A 23,578-nucleotide genomic window follows, 5' to 3' on the forward strand; every position below is an offset into this window, starting at 1 on the left:
TTAGCAGCAGAACAGCAGCCTGAAGCAGCAGTGAATAAGTGAAACAGCAGCATATACTCAATTACCGTGGATAACACTTTTAAATCTAACATTTAAACATGAAATGCCCCTTTAAACGGACTGCCCTGCCACCTGACGGCAGACTCCCCTAAAGGAGGCCCTGAGGGGGCGTGGCCGGCCCGGGCAGGCACCCCGTGACGTCATCACGGCCCGTCCCGTGTTTACGTGGATGTCATGGCGTCTGAGAGGCAGCGCCAGCGAGGAACCGTCGGCTGCGGCTGCTGTTAGTGCGGCGGCCGGGAGCGGGACTGAGAGCCCGACAGCGAGCAGTGCATTTATCGAGCCCGCCGACCGGCTCCCAGCGGGCTGACACGGTGTATGAAGCCCTGCTCTTCTCTCCCCGGGCGCAGGGACCACGGCCATGGAGGACGAGCAGAAGCTGAAGAAGCTGGAGGCCGGTAAAGCGAAGGTAGGAGCCAGTCTGACGGGCGGGCGGTGTGGCCGGGATGGTGGCGGGCGGCTCGGCTGTGTCGTTCCGTCAGGGTTTCATTGTGTGCGTCAGCGGCAACACTGTGTCAGTGAATACATTGTGTCAGCGCCACGGTGTGTCAGTGTGAGAGAGTGTCAGTGTGATAGAGTGAGAGTGTGTGAGTGTGTCAATGTGATAGAGTGTCAGTGAGAGAGTGTGTCAGTGTGATAGAGTGATAGAGTGTCAGTGTGATAGAGTGTCAGTGTGATAGAGTGTCAGTGTGATAGAGTGAGAGAGTGTCAGTGTGATAGAGTGTGAGTGTGTCAATGTGATAGAGTGTCAGTGAGAGAGTGTGTCAGTGTGATAGAGTGTCAGTGTGATAGAGTGTCAGTGTGATAGAGTGATAGAGTGTCAGTGTGATAGAGTGTCAGTGTGATAGAGTGTCAGTGTGATAGAGTGTCAGTGTGATAGAGTGAGAGTGTGTCAGTGTGATAGAGTGAGAGAGTGTGTCAGTGTGAGAGTGAGAGTGTGTCAATGTGAGAGAGTGTGTCAGTGTGATAGAGTGAGAGTGTGTCAGTGTGATAGAGTGTCAGTGTGAGAGAGTGTCAGTGTGAGAGTGTGTCAGTGTGATAGAGTGAGAGAGTGTGTCAGTGAGAGAGTGTGTCAGTGTGATAGAGTGTCAGTGTGAGAGTGAGAGAGTGTCAATGTGAGAGAGTGTGTCAGTGTGATAGAGTGAGAGTGTGTCAATGTGATAGAGTGTCAGTGAGAGAGTGTGTCAGTGTGATAGAGTGTGAGAGTGTGTCAGTGTGAGAGTGAGAGAGTGTCAGTGTGAGAGAGTGATAGAGTGTCAGTGTGAGAGTGTGTCAGTGTGAGAGAGTGAGAGAGTGTGTCAGTGTGATAGTGAGAGTGTGTCAATGTGATAGAGTGTCAGTGAGAGAGTGTGTCAATGTGATAGAGTGTCAGTGTGTCAGTGTGAGAGAGTGTGTCAGTGTGCGCACAGGCAATGCGTGTGCTATTTGACAGTCGCTTTCTTCTTTAACGCGCTCTCTGTGTCGTCTATTGTCGTGTGGACTGTCGATGGTGTTGGTTGTGCTGAAGCTTTTTGCAAATCCGTGCCTGGCCACAAACCCTGTGTTGTGTCTCCGAGGGGAGAACATCTTGACATTCCTGCACAACCGCATTTCTGACTCCACAGTAGCACAGCCATGGGGGACAAAAGCACTTCACCTTTTCTTATGCTGACTCGCAGTGTAACGCAGGACAGTGCAATCAGGGGGAAACGGACTCCTCACCTGCATCCTGTGTTTAAATGAAGTGTCCTTGTTTGGCAGTGATACCCCAGTCCAAGTGCCTTTGTTTAGCGCACTGTTCCTTTGTATGAAAGGAAACAAACAAACAACACATTGCTTACAGATAAATAAATGTATACTGCTGTTAGGAAGAGTATAAGCATCAATATACCACAATCAAAATTATGTACCTGGCAGAATAATTAGTGTACTGTATATATTATATTGTTTGGACATCATTTCATGCCAGTACACTGCCCCAGCCCTATGGAAATGGTTAAGAGCTTGGCCTGCTGTTTAACAACACTGGAGTGTGAGAGAGGGCTTGCAGAGGTAGTTTAAAATTAGACTAGACCCTTATGGCGCAGCACCTAAAAATACAGAGTGGGCAAAGACCAGGAGAGGAGGCCAGCAGATATTCACGGCTAATCCTGCCCGGGTAACTCTGAGGTGAACATCTCCAGCTTTCTCTCACCACTGCCTTCTCCAACGCACACACAGAGCTCCCCTCCCCGGACCTCACTTCAGTGCTATAAAGTGTCCAGCGTGGCCCGCTACAGGTTGTCATTGCTTTGGTGAACACTTGGTCACCGGGCAGTACAATGTGTTGCACACTTGCAGTTTAATTGTGTTTTTACCTATTCCTGACATGTTCCAGGTTTATGTTCTTGAGTGAATTAACTTGCCCTAGCAGCCTGCTGCCCTGTACCCTTTACTGAGAAATGCCATTACATTTAGCTCATTTAGCCCAGAGAACATCTCAAAAATGATAATCGCAGCATCGCAGTTACACCACTTTGACACGCAGTGGTGGGAACTGGGAAGCAGCATCAGCGTTGCAGTGGGGGGATGTTTCTGTGCCGCACTTTCCAGAAGCTTGACATTAATGCGATCCCTTTGATGGTCCCAGAGCACTACTGGACACACCTGGTTTTGCAGGATCCACTGTGATTTTTTTTGTTGTTTTTGTTGTTGTTCTTATGTTCAACTGCAACACTCAAATTACAATTTTAAAATTGATGCTGTGTATTTACTAAACCGTATCGGTCAAGCTTTGCCTGCAGGTTGTAAGGAGATGGAGATGTAAAGAAAGTCCTTCAAAGACGGTCTCTCTGAGGCCAGGGCTCCAGCAGGGCCACATATCGCCAGGGTCCAGTATATGCAAATTTACTTCCTGGGGGGCAGTCGTTTAGAGACACTTTGGCTGGTTTCTGAACAGCACACAGTGTTCTCTTCGCTCGGCTGTAGCCCGTGGATGTATGGTGCACTTCTCCTGTGTCTTCGTAGTCAGACGCTGGGTAAGTGGGGAATAGGATTACGCTGAACACACACCTGAGGTAAGGGAGTTGCAAACTGGGTCACCCTCTGGCTGCGGAGAGCAGTAATACATGTCAAGGGGAGGTGCTCCAGGAGCCCAGGACTCAGGTTTTCAACAGCACTGCTATATCGCGACCGGCCTGCATACTTTTAGCCGTGTTTGCAGGAAGCCACTCGACAGCCCCTCACTGAGCACGGCCACTAGGGGTTCTTAGAAATGAATGGAATGCTATCCTTATCTAGTTTTGTGGATCGATTCGCTAGGAACAAACAAACAAAACAAAAAGGCTGTGAAAGTTGTAATCCTAATGCGTAAAGCAAAGACTTTACAGAATGTTGTTTTAACTCGTGTTTTACAAAGGAAAGCAGACACATGTAGTCAAGTTGCTCACGGAGCTGCTTACATCATTGCCTATGAGGTCATTGATCCCTCAATGTTGGGGCTGTGTAGCTGGGTGTGGGTTCAGCTGCCAGATTCTGTGATGCAGTTTGTTCCGTCTGGCTGACATTTCGAAACTTTGTGGTGCTGCCAGCGGTTGCTGTGAACTCCCAGGCAGATGTAGGACTGGACTGCAGTTACTGTCGACTCCCCGGCAGATTTAGGACAGGACTGTATTTACTGTGAACTCCCTGGCAGTTTAAGGACCGGACTGTACCTTCCTTGTTCCTCCTTAATCTCCTGTCGGTGACTGATCACATACAGTAGTGAGTTCTGGTGAGCTTGTACTCTGTGCAAATGGTGATGTCACAGTGCTCCTACTTAAATTAGACTTTGTTTTCTTTTCTCATTATTTTTAAATGGCGGGAAAAATAGCACACATGGTATCAGGTACTCGAATACTCAAGCGCTTAGTAAGATAAGCGATTTCAACAGTCAAATTAAGCAAATGATTAATGCAATGAAGGTTAACGATTCAGTCACAGTTTTTGGTTGGACTGTGGTCCCTGGGACCGAGGCTGTGAGCCACAGATGTGAAGGAATGAAGAAACCTGCTGATCTGCTGCAGTTTTTGACTCCAAATTGGTTTAATTTGGGCTGGTACACAAAGTAAAGCAACACACTGAATTAAATGTGCCCGTTCAGGGAAACCTGCTGCATTTAGGCCAATACTTGCATTATTCAATGCAAGGAGCTTATGCAGCTGGTCAACGGGCCTTTAAGAAATGGCAAGATCCCTTTAACCAACTGAAGTGTAAATGTCTTATCACTCTAGTATGGACATTTGATTGCGGACAAAGATGCAGTTTTCTTTTCAGAAAATCTAAAATTTTCTTTAAAACTTTGGTGTCTTCACACTTAAAACTAAAAAAGGAGTTTTTGTAGTCTTTTATTAGTATCTTGTCTTCTAAAGGCTCAGTCATGTCGTGCTTTTCTCCAAGAGACGTCGATGTGTGAATCTGCTGCAGGTTTGCACAGTCGCACAGTCGCACATTCGCTGCCGTTGTCAGAGCACTGCTCCTGTTTGTATCTAGTCTGCCGACGCCACACACTCAGTGCTGGCAGGCAAGTGTGTTGATGTATTCAAATGCGAACAGTTGCTTTTCTGAATGATCGCTTGAGCAGCTGTGATGCACATGCTGGCAGGAATTTCTCCTTCAAAATTATACATTAAGAATTTAAAAAAAGAGAGCATGCTGGCATATGGACTGAAAATTGAAAGTTTGTGTTGGCTATTTTTTCCCCCGCCACCAGTATCTGTAAGCTGTGTGTGGGGATGAATAAATAGTGTTTCAGTGTTGGAGGGATTGCTTGCAGATGTAATGCATTTAATTTATTTATTTAAGGTTCCTTTCTTCAATATGTTACCTTTGCTTTTGAAATGGTCGGCTACCTAAAGAAATTTTACAATTTGTATTTATATGGTCATCATTGTTATTTTATTCCAACACACCCATTGTGTGGAATGTTAGTGCTTTTTAATTATATATTTTTTTAAAGGTTTTGTTTTCACCTTTTCGTATACGAAACCTCTTTGCTCTGTGCTAGTGTCTTACTTTCCCACCACGGTTGTCATAGCTTGTTTACTTAGATCTGGTCCGCAGTGTCGGCGCGGCAGGCAGATGGATGTTTAAATGCCGTGAGAGGCGTGCCTCGGGTCACTCAGTCTCCTGGCCCATCAGTGTGTCCCACTTCCTGCATCGTGACGAAGCCCAGCTCTCGCATAAGTTGCTCTCGGGCAGAACTGATCCTCCCTCCTGGCCGAGTAACGAGATCTGAAATCTTGTCACCTCTTCAAGTGATTAACGAGTGTAACCTCGTTTAGGGAGGCAGACTTATGTTTTCCTGAAGCAGGGGCAACAGCTCCTGTAGCAGATTACCACAGTCTTTGTGTCGCTCTGAGGACACCAGGGGCAGGGAGCACCCCCACTCTGCAGGGGAGGGCGGCATGCTAATCTCTCGCTAGGCTGCCAGTATGTGGGGGCAGAATGTGTCCTACACTCCCATATCAAGTGTAGATTTAAAGTGTGTTTTATAGATGTGTGTGTGTGGCGTGTGCATTGGTTTGTCTTTGCATTAAAGCCACCTCACAACTCGTCTCGGCAGGCTTTTCGTTTGCGTTTTACTCAAATTTCACAGATGTAACGGATTGTTGACAGATGGGGGGTCATAGCGAGTGAGAGCAGTGAACCACTTTTGTGGGTTTGTTTTTAAGGTGTATAATGGTAGGGAAAACACTGCCACAGGTTTTGTGTTTTGGAACACCTTGTTCAGCATTCGCTCTTCTACAGGTGTCTTGCTTTTCTGATCCTGTATTTATTTGGCAAAACTCTCTCGTAAGGACTTAAAAAACATCTTTACTGTAATAAAAAAAAAAAACAGTACATGAGTACACCAAGATCAAACCAGCTATCTCCGCAAACGGGCGGCTTCACCATGTCGAACAGCGTGATTCCCCCTGGCCTCAGAAAATTGGGTTTTCCTCGGAGAGTCCTGGGCAGTTCTAACGGCCGAGGAGATCTTTGCTTTGACCCAGGTGTATGGTGTGGAGAGGAAGACGACTCCACTACCTGGGGTGGAAGATAATCCCAGGCGTTGGAGGGCTGCCCAGTGCAAGTATATTTACACATGCGCTTGCATAGGTTTGCTGCCCAGCTCCCCCCCCTAAGTAGCCAAGTGCTTTTTAAATATGAACTGTTAGCAGCAAGACGCTGAAGTGCATAAAGACGTGTGTTGGGATGTTCGTAGGGTGGAAGATGGGCCAGGCTGTCTGGGAGCAGCAGTTCTCTCTCTGGGGTTCACATGGATATCCTGGCCAGGTACCGAGTGCTTATTGAGGTATGAAAGCCTGCCATTCATAAGCAGTATCTACTCCAAGATTGGTTTGATGTTTCTTGATCTTCGAGGAGGCTATCCTACCCAAACACTTCTCTGAGTCAGAATGTGTGAATGAGTTGTTTCCTTTGTCGGGTTGTAGGAGCTGTATTTTGTTGTAAACCGACCTCTTCGCCTCATTCCTCTACTGGAGCTGTCAAGCTTCAGACTGCAGTCAGACTACATTATACGAACTGCTCCTTGTCATTTATTTACTTTTTTTATATATCGGGAAACATTCAAATACAAGTATTTTATTCACAAATGTGCGTTTTACCATGAGATCTCTTTTGCAAGGGAGACCTACGGGGCTGAGGGAAGGAAACCGACTGGAACACCAATAAAAGTACAGAGCTGTTGTGAGATGTGAGCTGGGCAGGGCTGCACTACTCTTTGTGCAAGTCCGGCTGGGAAACCTATAAAATAACGCACAACCCCACATGGGACTCCCTGTAAATGCAGGGAGAAGAGTCAGGGAGAGCGAGGGATGCGGATTGTAGGTAGCGGGTAACAAGAAAATGCATTCTTTGCCCAAAAGAAAGTTCATGAACTAGTTGTTTAAACCAAATCGTGCCCTGTATGTTGATCAGATTCGGAGAAATGGGAGACTAATCAGGTAAAAGAGCTGCCAGGTCTTTGCAGCATCTCACAAGAGAGACCACTTTGTTCAAGGTATAAATTTTGGAGCTGCTTTAAAATCCTCTGTGTGCCTCACAGGAATTGACTGAGCAGCCTAGAGGCAAGATGCGAAAGCGCAGTCTGCCTGAGCTCGACTACATTTGCACAGTTCAGAATCATTGCTCTTTGAGCTCGAGATAAACGTGTACAGGTTTAATAAATAAATGCATGGCTTGGGAGTTTCATACTGTGTTTTGGAAGAAATTGAAAAACCTTGGTAAAGATGTGTTAGTTTATCCTTTTGGGGCCCTCCTAAGGCCATTAGGAGCAGCGCACACTAACACAGCTGGTGTATCGTTGTGGCTACAGGCATATTTGGAAGGCCAGGCCAGCTTGTTTTCCGCACAGAGCAGCAAATTCGCCGTTTCAAACCTGTGCTGAATGTCTTGCCGTTCATCATGTCCAGACTGCACTCCTGTACTTGTCTTTACTCAACTTTACTCATCTGTGCTCCTTTCTTTTGTTCGTCTTTCTGAAAGTCTTATCCCGGGAGGCTCGCTGGCACAGTCCGGTTTGGTAGTCCTAACCTGGCACTTAGCTGACGCCTAATTCCTCCCGGCGAGATGCATAGTATCAAAAGTGTGTCAATTGGGTCCGTCCACCAAAAAAGCAGCTTATTGTGATTCTGTCTATATTAGGATAGAGCAGCACATCAAGTAGCATTTGGTTAAGCTGCTCGGCGTGAGTGTGATTAGTAAAAGTGTTGGGCTGATTCTGGGCGGAGTGATCAGATTCAATTACAAAGCATGTTGAGCAGGGGCGACAAGATATTAACCCAAACGCTTTCAGGGGGCCTCCGTGGTCATAGATCAAACTGGTCTGTTCAAACCTGCTCACATTTTCCTGGGGTTGATAACTGCATGTTCGGTTGTTTTCAAAAGAATAAAGTCTGTGAGTGTAATTGGGGGGGATGTCAGTGTTGATATCCTGGTCTTGTCATGGTTGGATTAATGGAGGGATGTCCTTTAACTGACAAGTGCGATTAATCTTGTAGTCAATCTTCCAGGGGATGGCTCCTTCTCCTGCCGCTGATCACGTTTTCCTTTTAGACTCAAGTTGTAGCAGGTTGTGCCAGGCCGTGTGTAAATGGGGAACACCTGCGTTGTTGTGTGTTGGCTACTGATGTCATAAGGGCGAGTTTCCCTGCAGGAGACCTTAGTATCCACACTGGTGATTGAATTAAAAACGTCATAGTGAATCCGTTACCAGTGTAAGAGTTCGGTGTTGGTCGTGTTTGCAGCAGATACAGAACCGCAGGTCTGCCTTCATCACACGTCCGGTGCCTCTAGCTGTTCCAGGTGGGGAGTCTTCTATACTGATGGAAAATAAAACTCCCATCAGACTCTTATTCTGAATGATCTACTTTGTCAAACATTTATTTCATTTTTAGTATTTCCTTGTGGTCTATTTATGGTAAAGTTAATGATAATAAGCTAATGAAGTTAATAACATCATCCACCATTATCTCACCAAATAAAATGTGCTTTCAGTGTAAACAGACCGCTGTAAATATTTTTCTTTAAGATCCATGTTAAGATAACACTGTTAAACCATTCTGAACTTCTCTCCTGTGTTGTTCACTGTAATGGGTGGATGGATTGTATTTAATATAGCTGTTGTGTAGAGGCAGACCATCAAAATCTGTGTCATTAGTTAGAGGTGTTACTCTGAACCTGTTTATGAGGATGGTGACAGCTGTGACAGACAGGGGGGAGGTGAAGTGAACACTATGATGATGTTTGATCTGCGAGGTCTGGGAGGAATTCACAGCTCCGGAAAATTGTTTGTGACACCCCAGGCGTATGCTGCTGCTCGCTCCTGTAAGTGGATGTTTTGTAAACCTAAAAGTTTTAGTTTTTAATCCATTTAGTGGTGTTTAAGGGATTAGCACCCGGCGTCGCGGCAGGGAGACCTGATACTGTGTTGGAGAAGGTCTTTTCCTCGTCCGTGAAGACGGTTGCATCCGGCCATGTTTCGTTTCAATTTTTCCAAATTGTGCAGCTTGACAGTAGGTATCTGGGTTCTTGGAGCTCAAACGGTTTCTGAGCATCTGTTGCTTTAGGAAAGTGTGTGTCTTGAATTGCAGAGCCACCTGCTTCTCACGCAGAGAGGTGCAGGGGCTCTCGTGGGCTTCTCTGTGTGTTAAAATGACATGATGCATTAAGCATAAACTTTTACTCTGAGTCTATCAGTGGTGTCTAGATAGGCTGTGTATTTTTTTGTAATGCACGGATAGCATTAGACCTAGACATTTGTATTAGATATTCTAAAAAATAATAGTGCTGGTCTCTTTATGTAGTGAGATTCATTAGTTTTCAGAGCAGCAAGGGAAGCGAATTCGAGATTAATGTTATTCTCCTGTTTGAAGTGGCTGCTTGATTCTGTGCAGCCACTGTCGATGATGGAGCAGGTGAAACTGAAATCTGTGTGTGTGTGTGTGTGTTTGTGTGTTACAGCTGGCAGAGTACCGGCAGCGGAAAGCACAGGCAGACGGACAGAAGAAACAGAAGAAGAAAAAGAAGTCGGTGAGCACCAGGCACGGGGAGCATGCCCACGTGGGCACCGAGTCCGAGCAGGCACCTGGGGAGGAGAGCAGCCAGCAGGACGCGGGCAGGGCCGCTTCGGGGCCCTCAACGTTCACCATCTCTAGGACGCTGCGCAGCGGGGACACGGTCACGCAGGATCACACCTACACCATAGAGGTATGCCTGCGGGGTCGGAACAGAGCACAGGGCAGCCCGTGTCCGCGTCTAGGGGCTTTGGATCGATCCGATCCCCCGGTGCCAGCTCTGTGTGCCTGTCCACAGACTGCAATACTGCACTGCGAGTCTCTGTGCTATTTAATTGTGTATCAATGTTATTGAGCTGCAGTTTAACGTGCCGCCGTCTCAGTCTCTGCTCAGTACCAGCTGGCGAGGTTTGATGCCGTGTATTTTATCACTGCATTCTTTAAAGCAGGGGGGGGGGGTCAACCCTGTTGGCGGAGAGTGAGGCAAATTAATTTTCATAATCCGGAGCGTTGAGGGCAGCCTCATCCAAACGGCTTCGTCACAGCATTGTGAGTATGGTTTGCGTGCCGGTGGAGGGAAGCTCTTTATGGCTTTATATTGCCTACATCACCTTTTTATTTTATTATACATAGCTTTGTCTTTTTTTTTTTTTTTTTTTTTTTTTATGGTGACTTGTGTGATAAAATCTGCAGCACGAAGCCCTTTAGCCGCCTCTGCAGCTCCCTGGTTCACAGAGTCTCAAGCTGTGCTGTGTTGCCGGGGGTCTGCAGGCTCTCATAAGGGGTGTCGGGTGTCAGGAGGGTATGATTCAATGCAGGGGTGTCAGACTCCGGTCCTGGGGGGCCGTGGGGGTCTCCTGGGTTTTCGTTCCAGCCCGGCTCTGTGCTCCGTAGTGGTCTAATGAAATTACGAACTTCTCTTCAGATTCTGTAGGTGCCTGCGCGTTGTGTTTTGTACATTGTTAGTGCGTTAAGCTATTTCAGCGTTAAGCACATTGGTCCAACGTTTGGTTGCCCAGGCAGGCGGCAGGGACCCCCAGGAGTGAGGAAGACGCCCCCCCGGCCCAGATCCTGCACCTGTGGACAAACTGTGGGGACGGCTGTAGATTTTGGTGAACTGAACAGACTTCCAGGCTGAGGAGGGATGATTACGAGGAGCAGACTCTGGTGTTAACTGAGGCGATAATGACTTTGGGGGGTTGGTTCTGCAGTGTCAACGACTGTCTCCTCCTGTCAGCTGTCTTGTCCCCCAACGACAGGTGGTGGACTTTTGTGCTCCCGGGAGCCTCACAGTGTGGGGGTGCTCTAGGGTGAGGCTTCCTCAGTGTGGGGGTGCTCTAGGGTGAGGCTGCTTTGGGTGGGGGGGGTGCTGCTCAGGGGTCTCCTGTTGATATTTCCATGCTTTACGAGTTTAACCATTTTCCACATTTTTAACATTTTATTTTTATTTTTTTTACGACCTTGTCCAGAACCACTTTCAAAAGTATCTGTATGTATACCTTTTATTTTTAAATGCTGCCATATATAAGCACTCTGTTTATTGATTCTTGCATTTAAATACTGTAATCCAGCAAAAAAATCCTCTGTGTAGTTATCAAGCTAAAACCCATCCTAATGTAAACGGATCGTTTGTTCTTTACAGCCTTTATTAACATCCTGGGAATCGCTCAGAGAGCAGGTACTCGGCTTGCTTTTAGATCATCAAAGGCCGTGTTTAAATCCATTACAAAGCAAAGTACTAGATAACCTCCCCACACACACACACACACACACACACACACACAGAACGATGCCGTTGCTATTAGCTACATTTGTAAATGTTTGAAGATGAGGCCCAGGGAATAAATCAACGTAATTGACACTGTACAGAACAGTGCGAATGGGCCCTTATTGTGGGGGCTGGACTGGGGGACTACTCCTCTTCTATCTGTTGATCTTCATGAACTGCTGCTTCTGGTGTTTCTGCCCTTGTCGATCTTTTACATGCAGTTACCTTACTTACAATGAAGAGCACAGTTTATACTGTTTTAACACATTTAAAAATAGTCGGCTTATCTGCTGTATGTTTTTTAATGCACCCCCGAAAGTGTCCGCTTTACGATACCTATTGAGAAGAGCACTTTATTTTATCAAACTCTTTGACATCTTCTTTTAAATTACTTTCCTCTTCAGGCCTGTATGAAATGATGGGGCAGTTTGAATGCTACACGCACTCTATTCACGGCAGTATAAAGCGCAGTAACCTTGTGTGAGCCAGAGCTGCATTGCTCAGGAAATTGTAAAGACGATTCGGCCTTGCAGTGACATTATTCGACAACCGTCACAAAGCTGACACAGAATTGAGAGCCTCCAGCAGCCCGGTGAAATTCTGCCAGGCACAGAGTTCTGCCGCTCTGTGAAACGCGCCCGTTCGCTGCCAGCCCAGATGGAGACCGTGCACAGACCCTCGGTCTCCCGGCCTCTATGCAGGCGATGGGTCACCTCACAATGTTCGGCACAAATGGTGACATTCGTCCAGAACAACAGCAGCAGCAGGTGTGCATTGGAGACTAGCCGGGGAGGAGGCTGTGCTGTGGTGTCCGTGTCAAGTGGTCCATCTGCGAGTTGATGGGATGACGATTAACCTGCGCTCTCACAGCTCAGAGGGGCCTTCGGTCAGTCAGGGCTTGTGCACAGTCTTTTCTTTTTTTGCGCTTGCTACTGTAGATGACTGCAGATGTATCTGTTGCCATGGAAACACAGAAAATAAATAATTCAATTGCGTTGCACTAATTCAGAGAGAGAGAGACCACTTGACCAGCCCTGCGGTGGAGAGAGAGAGAAATAGACAGAGCGATAGATTATAAATGCATAAACAAACAGATCTGTAAACAAACCAAAAAACGACGGATCAATCGTGATGGTTCCTCTGCCGAGATGCAGCTGCTGCCCCAGAGCAGACGGGCTTGACGCATTGGCTTCAGGATTGTTTACACCGCCGGGGTAGAGGGACAGATTAATCGGCTCCCTGAGGGCAAGAATCGCATTAAGGAATGGGGGAGACTGCATGTGGGGTTTCCCTAGAAGTATTTATGCTTCCTCCTCCCTACCCCCCCTAAGCATTTCTGAGTCGTGACCTATAATATATATTTATACTTATTGACTGATTGTTTTCTTAAGATGTATCTTCTAAATAAAAAAATAAAATATAAAATAAAATAAATAAAAATAAGTAGAATTTCTGCCTCTGTGTTCCAGTTAACAACGCACCTTTCTCAAGCAAAAGGTTGCTGTGGAAACCCAGTCGCTCTGCAGTCAGGCAGTTGTAACCGGTGTGGTCACGTGTGTGTCAGATTCAGCCTGGCTTTGATGTGCACTACATTGTCTGCGTTTCTTTTGTGTCTGTGGGGGAAGAAAAAGAAAAAAAACCTAAAGTGAATGAGTCTCTGCTTTGACTTGGTATCCACTGAAATACTTTCCAGATGTCTCTATAGATAGAAAATCTATTAGTTTAATTTATTTGATTGTTATGCATCATAAAATATTAATTAAAATACTACTGCCTCTAAAAGCATCCCTTAGGTTCATTTGCAAGATAACCACATCAATAATAAACTCAGGATTTCCTTATTTAGTGTATTTTAGTCATTTAGTGTATTAATTTAATCATTCCATGTGTTCCCCATAGAAAGTACAAAAGGGAGTCTGCAATAGTCATTATTATTATAATAATTAGGCAGTAAGTATTTTGTTTTTAGTTTAGTTTATTTTAATTCATTCCAAAAGGAGGCCACAAATTATCAGTACCTATTTTAATATACTGCTTTAATATACATCTATATATTTTACCTTGACTGAAGCTTAAAGGTGTTACTACTTGCTACATTGTCTTCAATAAGACTCTCTACACGAGCCCTTTTAAAGACGCGGAGAGTAAATGCTGACGGAGAGCATTAACGGTGTCTTGCCATGAGTGCAGTAACAACCTCCTCAAAAGTGTCTGCACTATGTAGGTCAGTTGTGCAGACATCGTTTGACATTGACATAATTCTTCTATTCTTCCCGGGGAAAAGAGTGGAAGCAAACAAACCTAAGCACACTTTGCTGTGCTGATGAAGACGCTGCGGTTGGTCTGCCATCGCCCTGCATTTCACATTTTGCTCTGTTTTGTCTTTATTCGTTTCAGCCTGACAGTGAGGTCTCCACCACCGCGGAGGACTACACTTCTGAGGTAAGGACGTAGCACTGTGAATGTCCCAGTCCACACACATCCCTCTCTCTGGAGCTGGGCTCTGTTCTCCTCCACACGGCTTCTGTCATCTTGAGATCGTCTGGTTAGTCCTGGCTTTTTCGGGTCACGTGCAGTGGACAGGGAAATATGTGTCTTAGTGTTTTCCGATGAGTGTGTGTGTGTGCGTGCCGACATGTCTGCATGGAGAGAAGTTCCCCACTGACATGGTTATACTGGAGTTGTGATGTTCTGACCCTCAGCCAGAGACTAATGACCCTGTATACTATGTATTTGAAAAGTGCTTTAAATAAGTCACTGATTTCTTTGATTGTTTGCATTGGCATTTCAGAGCTTCGTGTTTCTTCCTGCTTTAAGGAGCTCCCTCTTCCAGGTCTTTCCTCTGGGGTGTGCTGGTGGGGCCAGTGCTGCCCTGTTAAAAAATCCTGGCCTTCTAGTTTAATAGTGCCTCAGCCTCCCAGTGGGCAGCCCGGCCATCCCTTGAGGCACATCGGGAAGCCTAGCCAGGGTCAGGTCTCTCTTCAGAGATTGGGGGTCCTCCACAGGAGCGCTGTATGTCGGGGTGTTCCCCTGTCCGAGGAGTTTAAATCACCAGAGTGTGTAAAGCCCGCCTCGCTCTCACCCACCCGCTGACGGCACTGGGTTTAATGACTGACCGCTTTGTGAATTGACAGGTGAATGGGAGTCTCGAGGCCGCAGTGAGCACAGATGGCTCCTCCAGGGATCTGATCAGGGTACAGTAGAAACCATTGGTTACTCGCTGAACTGGTGGCTGCTGGTGCTCTGAGCTCTCCTGATGACTTCCTGCCTTTGCACAACACTGCTCAGTCTGCTCAGGCTAACTTTCCTTTACTGCACTAACACATTCCTTTAACCCAGGCAGCTATGAGTCTGACGCTACCGGCATTTTCAATTCACAAGCCGGGGGAGATGGAGCTGCTATGTGGGGTTTTTAACATCTCTTTAACAGTTGACACGGGGGATAAATGGTGGAGGGGTCAAGAGTTCATAGACATTTTATTGTAAATTAGTGTAAATTATAATCCAAGAGCAAATTTGCTGTGGGGGCGGAAGGGTTACTGCTGAGCTGCTGAACAATTCGGGCACTGTTTGTTCTTTTTTGGCGGGGGGGGAGATAGAGGTTTGATTTAGGTTGTGTTGCTGTGTCATGCGCTCCAGCGGCTGCTGATTGTGAGAGGTTCGTTTCAGGAAGAGGACACGCACCTCTCTGCATCTCATTCTGAGCACAAAGCCCGGGCCCCCCCGGCACGGGAGACGCACGCCATGGAGGACGAGCTGGTGGCAAAACCACTGGCTAACGAGGAACCGGGCTGGGAGCTGCAGGACGAGTCGAGTGCGGCGCACGGCTCCGAGGAAATGCAACAGGTACCTTCAGTTCCCGCCGCCGTGCTCCTGCCAGGGAACACGGATTCGGGGAGGGCAAAACAAAACTGTAAATCAAGCGTTCTTTTCGCCCACCTGCTGTTTGAATTGTTATTTCATACTTCCTATTTCATATTTCCTACTTTGAGCAGAGCTGTGCTGCAGATCTGACCTTGACAGTAATTAAACCGCTGCCACTATTGTCTCCTCTGATTGTGGGGAGTGCGCACAGAGACCGCACACATTATCTCCTGCTCTTGATATGAATCATTAACACAGACAGGGTCAGCAGGTTTCATAGTGTGTTCATGATTTGTCAGGTAATGGCAGATGGTTGAAATTGTTAGTGAAGTGAAATTAGCTTTTTGAATGCTTGTCTGGCTACCTCCCGCTCTTCGCTCTCTCCCTCTCCCTCATCTGTAAATGCATCATATTGGGTCAGGGTCCTGATTGTTTAATTCCCCAGCCAGGAATTCAGTGCTAGCTGTAAACCTGGTGATCCTCAGGTGGCGCTGGGAGAGATCCTGCAAAAATCGCTCTGTGCCTATTTGATAGTAGAGGAAGATACATTTACTCACTGCAGACAGTTATGATTTGGGAAGTGATGTCATTTCTTATTGAGATGAGACATTTTCCCAGTCTAATGGAGTATTGCTTTTAAACGATGTTTCTTTGAAGTAGCTGAAGGGTTTCTTCTTCACTGGTTTAATGATTCAGCCCACCCACGTCCACTGGTCAGTTTGTCAGATGGAATGCGAATGTTCTTAACATTAACGGAACAGCCGTGCCAAATTACTGTGCAGCCTCACTGTGGTAAATGGTGATAAGAGGGACCCTGCATTCCCAGGGAGGGCCCCACACAATGTAGGAAGAGAAGCAGCGCTGGTGGCCTTACACTCGCCCGGTCACTGTGCCAACCTGCTTTTGCCATCGTTCCCCCAGCTCCATGACTTTGAGGCGGCGCTGAGGCAGAGGGACGGCATCATCACCCAACTCACGGCCAACCTGCAGCAGGCGCGCCGGGAGAAGGACGACATCATGAGGGAGTTTCTGGTGCTGACCGAGCAGAGCCAGAACCTGCAGATCCAGTTCCAGCAGGTGAGTCGGGTGCAGGGCGGGACGTGGAGGAACGGACGCCACTCCACTTGGCTTAAGATAATAGATCCCTCGTATGGCATCGCGGCTGCTGGGAGTTCTCCCGAGTCCTGGGAGGCTCTTATTTTCCAGAGTACCATCCGATCCACCTCCGCCAATTAAATCGTAAGTTATGAACCGTGAAATCACAAGGGAACATATCTGTGTTGTTTCTCACCGATTGGTAAAGCAGTCTACTCTTCCCTCAGTCTTACTCCCCGTGTGGTGCTTTTCTGCCACTCCCATCACTCAGTCCGTCAGCTGTGGCCACTCGTCCTGCTCTGTGCCACGGTGTGACCAGCGCTGTGTGTTTCAGTTGCAGGCCGGGGAGACTCTGAGGAACAGCAGCCACACCAGCACGGCGGCAGACCTCCTCCAGGCCCGGCAGCAGATCATCTCTTATCAGCAGCAGCTGGAGGACAGGGAGCTGCAGCTGAGGGACGTCCACAGACAGAGCGATGAGCAGCTGCGGCAGATCAGCAAGCTACAGGAACGGGTCCAGCAGGCCGACACGGTGAGCCCGGTCTTGGTGTGTTCAGAGCCGGCCGTCTCTGTTCCTGGCGCCGGTTCTGTTGTGTGAGGAGAGTGGTGTCTTCGAGCAGGAGATGAAATAGTGACAGGAAAGAGGAATTAAACTTGAAGAGTTCGTTTAAGCCAAGTTTGCACTGAAGGTTATCCCCTCATAGTTTCAATCTGTAGCAGATTGCTCCTGTTCCCTGCTCCTGTAGGACCTCCTGTCCTGCTGTTTTTTGTTCCAACCGAGCTCTCAATTTCTTAATTGAACCCTTAATTTAACTAATCATTTGTTTACATTTAACTTTTAAAATTGTGTAAGTGATAAAAAGTTGGTTCCTTAAGTTCTTTATACGATTGTATACTTAAAACGTTAAGGACGCATTCATATTAACAAATGAAGGGCCTTGATTACTCTTAATATCTAAAAAACTGCTGTCTAATTACAGTTGGCGAAGCTGCAAGAGGAATCCATGGCGCAGAAGTTAATGGAGAAAGAGAATTCGATTGCCGAACAGGAGCGAATCTTAGCAGAGCAGGAGAGCACTGTGAAGCGCCTAGAGGAGGAGCTCGGGAAATGTGAGCGGTCGCTGAAGGAGCTGGCAGAGCAGGTCGCCGCAAAAGACCAGGACATGGAGAACCTACGTGCCGAGCTGTCTGGGTCCAAGCAGAAGGAGAGGATGTCGTCGGGAGAGATCAAGCAGCTGATGGGGACGGTGGAGGGGCTGCAGAAGCGCATCCACCAGGGGAACCTGCCCTCGGAGGGGGAGCAGAGGATGGAGCCGGAGCTGCGCAGGAGGATGGACCAGCTGCGGGCAGAGCTGGATGAGATGTATGGCCAGCAGATTGTCCAGATGAAGCAGGAGCTCCGGTTGCAGCACGCAGCCGAGACAGACAGGTTGGTCGCCCAGCACCGGTTGGAGCTGGAGCAGCTGCGGAGCCAGTCCGCGGAGCACAGCGGCCAGGTGAGTCTGCTAAACCTGAGGATCGGCGAGCTGGAGCAGAAGCTGCGGGAGACGCAGGTGCTGAAGGAAAAGACCCACCAGGAGCTGCTGCAGGTGGCGAAGGAGAAGTTGAACCTGCAGAGCCAGGTGGAGGACCTTGTGCAGGACATGCGGTTCGCCCGTGGGAAAGTGCAGAGAGCCTCACAGAGCATCACGGACCAGGAGCACAAGCTGAGCGAGGTGGGGAAGCTACATGCCACCATCACGGACCTGCAAGGGCAGCTGGCGGCTGCAGCCGAGGCCACCCGGGAGCTGGAGACGAAGCACGAGTCCGAGGTCACCAACTACAAGATAAAGCTGGAGATGCTGGAGCGGGAGAAGGATGCCGTGCTGGACCGGATGGCCGAGTCACAAGAAGCCGAGCTGGACCGGCTGAGGACACAGCTGCTCTTCAGCCACGAGGAGGAGCTGACCAAGCTGCGAGAAGACCTGCAGAGAGACGGACAGGTGGCGGTGCACAACCTCCGAGATGAGCTGGCCCTGAGGCACGAGCAGGCGCTGGTGGGCCTGGAGAAGAGCTTAGAAGAAAAGCTGCAGCTGGTAACGCTGGAGAAGGAGAGGTTGGCTGCCGAGAGGGAGGTGCTGCTCCGCGAAATCTCTGAGACCAGAGAGGAGATGAGCCGGGCGCTCGAGAGCTCCAGAGCGGAAGAGAAGGCCCAGCGCTTGCAAGAGCTTCAGACCGAGCTGCAGGAGCTGAGGACAGGGAAGTGCAAGAAGAGCACTCTGGAGCGAGAGGTGCAAGAGCTGCTGAGGAAGAATGAGCTGCTGGAGACACAGAGGAAGGAGACGGAGGTCAGCCTGGGACACAGGATCAAGGAGCTGGAGTCCGAGAACGTGCTCCTCAAAGAAGCCAAAGAGGCTGTGAACAAGCGAATGGAGTCCAGTGCTTCGGCTGAGAAGCGAGTGGAAGCTCTTGCTCGTGAAAACAAAGAGCTGAACGGGCAGCTGGCTGAGCTGAAGGAGGAGATCCAAAGGCAGGAAAACACGTTCTCTTTCGCAGAGAAAAATTTTGAGGTGAATTACCAGGAGCTGAAGGAGGAGTACACCTGCCTGGTGAAAGTGAAGGCTGAACTGGAGGAGAGGATCCTTAGGGGGGCCAGAGACGATGAGGCCAACCTTCGAGGTCTGCAGGTGGGAGCGCGGACGCTGCGGACAGGCAAAGGGAGACGGGGCGACGCCGCAGTGGAGATGGGCAAGGCGGGCATGATGGATGAGGACTCTGCTGACGGCGGGGAGGTCATCGAGAAGGACACGACAGAGCTCATGGAGAAGCTCGAAGTGGCTCAGCGGGAGAAGCAAGAGCTGTGCCTGAAACTCTCGGAGGTGTCGGCTCAACTGGCGGCACGGCAGGACGAGACGGAGCGGCTCAGGGACGAACTGCGGCTGGTGAAGGAGGAGAGCCAGCAGGTCGTACAGAAATACGGGGAACTGCAGAGGGAATGGGAGGCACGGGAAGAGGGAGTGAGGCAGTTAGGAGAAAAACAACAACAACATCATCAACATCAACAAGAGCAGCAGCAGCAGTCGCAGCCACTACAGACCCCGGAGAGTCTTCAGACGTCTGCGGCCGCAGCTGTCCAGGGTGCCGAGAGCGGGCTGTGCTCTGTGGCGGGTCACCACCTCCAGATCAAAGCGCTGGAGACCAAGGTGTCAGCCCTGAAGTCCTCCCTGTTGGCCGCCACTCGCGAGCGGGAGCAGGCACAGCAGCAGCGGCTCACCCTGGCACTGGAGAACGAGGCGCTGTCGGCTCGGCTCCGGGATCTGAAGGGTCAACCGGCAGCCCAGCCCCCTGTGCTGGCCAATCTGCAGGCAGACAGGGACCAACTGCAGAGGCAGCTGGACGCACTGAGGGGGAAGCAGCTGGGCTTCGCGGAGCTGGTGCAGCACAAGGGCTTGGTGGAGGAGTCGCTGCACGGCAAGCTGGAGGAAAAGGAGAAGGCACTCATCGCGGCCGAGCAGGAGATCCGGACTCTGAAGGAGAGGCTGAGGGTGGAGAGCGAGCCGGAGGTCTCCCTGGAGAAGCAGGACGAGGAGAAGGAGGAGGGCAGCATGTTCACGGCGGTAAGTGCTTCGGAGTTGTGTGTGTACGTGCTGGTGGTGTAGTGCGTGTATTTCTCTCGATCCTGTTTTATCTCCATTTCTCTGGCTTTCCCTCTCACGTTCTCTGTCTCTCTCTCTCTCTGTCTCTATCTCTCTCTCTCTCCCTCCCTCTCTTCCTGGTGCATATATATATAAATGTGCGTGTTGGTAGTAAAACCATTCAACAGGTTCCATTGCAAAATGTTCTTGCGAAAATATATTTCTGCAATGTCAGAATAAATAATATACTGTTACAATGTTTATCACTGTTCATTATATACATTCAAAATAATAATATGCCTGAAGTTAATGTTTCAAGTCTCAGGATTGTTTAAAGGATTCATGTTTGTTTTAGTTTTTAGAATTTCATATGAATATTTTGCCCTCTGCTTCAAAGTCTCCGGTGCTCCGTGGATTTATTTTTAAAAAGGATATTTTTCATACAGTATCTTGTAGATGCTTGTGTAGTGTGTTACAGGTCAAATAATGTTCTTTTACATAACCACTATGCTGTGTGCAGTGTAATTAATTAACAAGCTTTTCTGTAGTCTGTGCTAATCAGCCTGCGAGCGCAGTGTGAGAGCACTTCTGTGTTGCCAGCGACTAACGGACTGAAGCTTAATTAGGACTCGGGTCTGTGACTCACAGGCGGGGCGAGTCCTCAGCTCAAGGGCCCTGAGAGCACAGTCCTTGTATATGTGTGTTAGATGTCCTATGCAGATGGCATTGTGTCCAGGAGATGCAGGACAGGTGATGAAAAGCTTCTCATGACCGTGAGAGGCCCAGGGCTTCAGTTTGTTCACCCGGGGTATTTCTCCTCTACACCTGTGCCATGTGTATACAGGAGATCTTGCTGCATGGAGATCAAGTCCACTGTTGTTGAGAGAGAGATCTTCATCTATCTATCCATCTATCTAGATGTATATATATTATAGATCACAGCTATATATCCATTTGTTTATCCCTTTTGTAGATTAATGGAAAATTAGTTTAAAAAACAAATAAATTAGAATAAGTCATATGACTTTCCTCCCGGCTTTATTTTTGATCTGATTAGCCCTGCACTGTTTAACTTGTTTAACCCGTTCTTAGACTGGTTAAAACAGCACTGTTTTGAGCTGAAGAGGCATCTCTCTAAGAGATGTGATGGCTACAGTGCCAGCTTAAAAACACATTTACACTCTAAAGAAAAAGACCAGAAACGCATACGTCATAGTGTCCAAATTTAGCTGGGCCGCCTCCTGTCTTCTGCTCTTTTTCTGCTCTGGAGTTAATGCAGTGATATGCGTGGAAACAGCTGCTCTGTGAGAGGGGACATTTAAATCTCAACGATGTGCAAACGAGACAGACTTTCCCAGTAGTGATGGGGACTCTCACTTGTTTGTTGTTGCAGGAGGAGAGAGACCTGCCGGTGGCTGAGGCTCAGTCTGGCGTGGAGGAGGTTGCACGCGGCGCAGGGGGCCGGGGAGACGAGGCTCGGCAGCAGCTGCAGCTCAGCGTGAGTCCGTGCAGTTAACGCTCTTCCCTCTGATGGATCCCAGTCTGTGAGCCTGCATTGTGGCAGCGACTGCATTCCCCCCACCCCCCCGAGATCCTCCGTCTCTCACCGATCACAGTGGTGGCACTGTTTTGAAGTGCATATAGACCCAGTCCAGCGGCAACAAGTGTCCGAGGGTTGTGTTGATCTTATTGCTGTTTGAAGGAAGCTTACTTTTTACTTTGTATGAACAGAAGCAAGTGTGTTTGCGTTGCTCTGTCCTACATTTGGTCCAAAATGCTCAGTTTATATACATTTTTATTAAGGAATCTTTTACTTGAAAGTCCAAATTGTTTAAGTAAAATCTCGGGGACGTTGTTCCCCGGCTGCAGGGTTCGTGCCATCTCACATTGTCCTCCATGCTGTTCCAGCAGGACGAGCTGCGGCTGCAGATGGAGGCCCAGCGCATCAGCCTCACGCAGATCAGCGCAGCGCAGCTGGAGCTGCTGAGAGAGACCCTGCATGCGGAGAAGGAGACCAGTCTGCGCACGCTGACCGAGGAGCTGGAGGCCCGGCACGCCCAGGAGCTGAGCCAGCTGCAGGAGAAACACCAGCAGGAGCTGAAGGACATGGAAGAACAGCAGTCAGGTGAGAGGCACACGCAGGGTTAAAACTTCACTTCCGAGCAGCTACATTCCCAATGATCCAGCGTTCGCGTTATCTACGTAATTAGTTGAATCCCTTTACAAATCGCTGGAGAGTTCAAGTGCCTGATATCAAGTGTATATGTAACTTGACATCTCCCCCTTGTTAAAGATCTCTCACCGGGCTGGTTATGAGTTCAGTCCGTGACATAATGTAGAGCTCGGTTTGGGACGGAGCCGAGAGCCACTGCTGTGCCTGAGCATCCTCTCCCCGGTCTTGCCCGGGGTTACGGAAGAGGCTCTGTACAGGTCGTACAGCTGGTTCAGGTTCTGTTGCTCTCCCTCCGGGCGCCGGGCGTTTTCTTTACAACTTTACACCTCAGTGTTTTAGGTGGTTTTTATTTAGCTGCTGTGTTAGTCCCGGCCAGACCTCTTCACCGAGTATTCACTTCCCTGTTAGCTGTCATGTCATCAATCTCTTCTAGTGAGGTGGGGCGGGGGGCGCCAAAACCTCTCCACAAACGAGAACTTGAAGCCGGCTGTCAGCGAGTGCACCAGGGGATCAAATTAGTGTCAAGCAGAGTTGTGCGCGGCCTCGACGGGACATGAAGATCTTTACCTGGTTTAACACCAATGCGCTTCCAAGCTTCACTTCATCCATCACATTTGAAACATTTTTTTGTTTTGTTTTGAAGCGGTGCCCCCATCCACCTGCTAGAACCCGCTTCAATTGTAAGGAATCCCTTTTTAATAGCGTATCATTGTGGCAAGAGCTGGCATAAGAAGAAGAGTGTAACTTTAGTGCTTATAGTACGATATACAGCACGTAATAATTAAATATGAAGACGATTCAATGACAGCTGTATGAACTTTAAAACCTCCTCATGGGATCCTGTTCCCTGGCTGTTGTCTTGGGTCACAGGACTCGCCTTGATCGGTAATCTTCTGAGTAATGGATCCACGTTCCTCTATAGAGGAAGTCTAGGTGCAGTGAAGGTGGGATTGGAAAGACTTGCTCAGGTGGCAGCAGTGCCATCTTGGTGTCTAAGGGGACCTGCTGTAGGGGGTAAAATCTGTGTATGAAAACAAAATATTCATGGCATCTCTTGTGTTGCCTGCAGGTTATGGGGATGAGCCAAGATCTTCCAAGCAGCAGAAACTCATTGGCATGGTGACAGAGGACTGCAAGCAACTGATCTTGGTAAAATATGAATGACAATATGCATGTTTTGAGTAGACACAGGTGTAGCTAGTTAACAAATGTGCCTTTCAGAACTGCGCTTTTGTGAGGTTTGTGTTTGTTCTCCTATTGTATGGATTTCCACAATCCTGTCTCTCTCTCCTCTCTCCTTATATAATTATCATTTTATTTTAAGAATTCAGCTTTGACATAAGGGGGCTTCTTAAGAGCCAGAGCTGCTTTGGCAACACTTCCCCCCCCCCTCAATTTCTCCCATCACCTCACAGTAGAGTTGTTTTTCTTGGAGACATTTTGCTCGTCGCAGTCCTATACGCAGATGTCCTGAGTAACTCGTGTTAAA

General features: G+C 48.4%; 1 protein-coding gene across 8 annotated transcripts in view; it reads left to right on the forward strand.

Moving 5' to 3' along the window:
* The first annotated feature begins 230 nt into the window (after positions 1 to 230).
* Positions 231 to 23,578, forward strand: part of akap9 (A kinase (PRKA) anchor protein 9) — a 61,558-nt gene continuing 38,210 nt past the window's right edge. For 7 of the 8 annotated variants that reach the window (XM_066715447.1, XM_066715450.1, XM_066715449.1 and 4 more), the window contains exons 1-11: positions 231 to 469; positions 9,523 to 9,768; positions 13,741 to 13,785; positions 14,478 to 14,537; positions 15,013 to 15,189; positions 16,129 to 16,284; positions 16,637 to 16,834; positions 17,283 to 19,898; positions 21,310 to 21,414; positions 21,825 to 22,041; positions 23,159 to 23,238. In XM_066715447.1, coding sequence (XP_066571544.1) covers positions 422 to 469; positions 9,523 to 9,768; positions 13,741 to 13,785; positions 14,478 to 14,537; positions 15,013 to 15,189; positions 16,129 to 16,284; positions 16,637 to 16,834; positions 17,283 to 19,898; positions 21,310 to 21,414; positions 21,825 to 22,041; positions 23,159 to 23,238 — 3,948 coding nt within the window. In that variant the 5' untranslated portion in view covers positions 231 to 421. The remainder of the gene's footprint in view (positions 470 to 9,522; positions 9,769 to 13,740; positions 13,786 to 14,477; positions 14,538 to 15,012; positions 15,190 to 16,128; positions 16,285 to 16,636; positions 16,835 to 17,282; positions 19,899 to 21,309; positions 21,415 to 21,824; positions 22,042 to 23,158; positions 23,239 to 23,578) is intronic. The other variant, XM_066715448.1, reaches the window with a different exon arrangement.

This window comes from Amia ocellicauda, chromosome 10 (assembly GCF_036373705.1).
Source record: "Amia ocellicauda isolate fAmiCal2 chromosome 10, fAmiCal2.hap1, whole genome shotgun sequence".
NCBI lineage: Eukaryota > Metazoa > Chordata > Actinopteri > Amiiformes > Amiidae > Amia > Amia ocellicauda.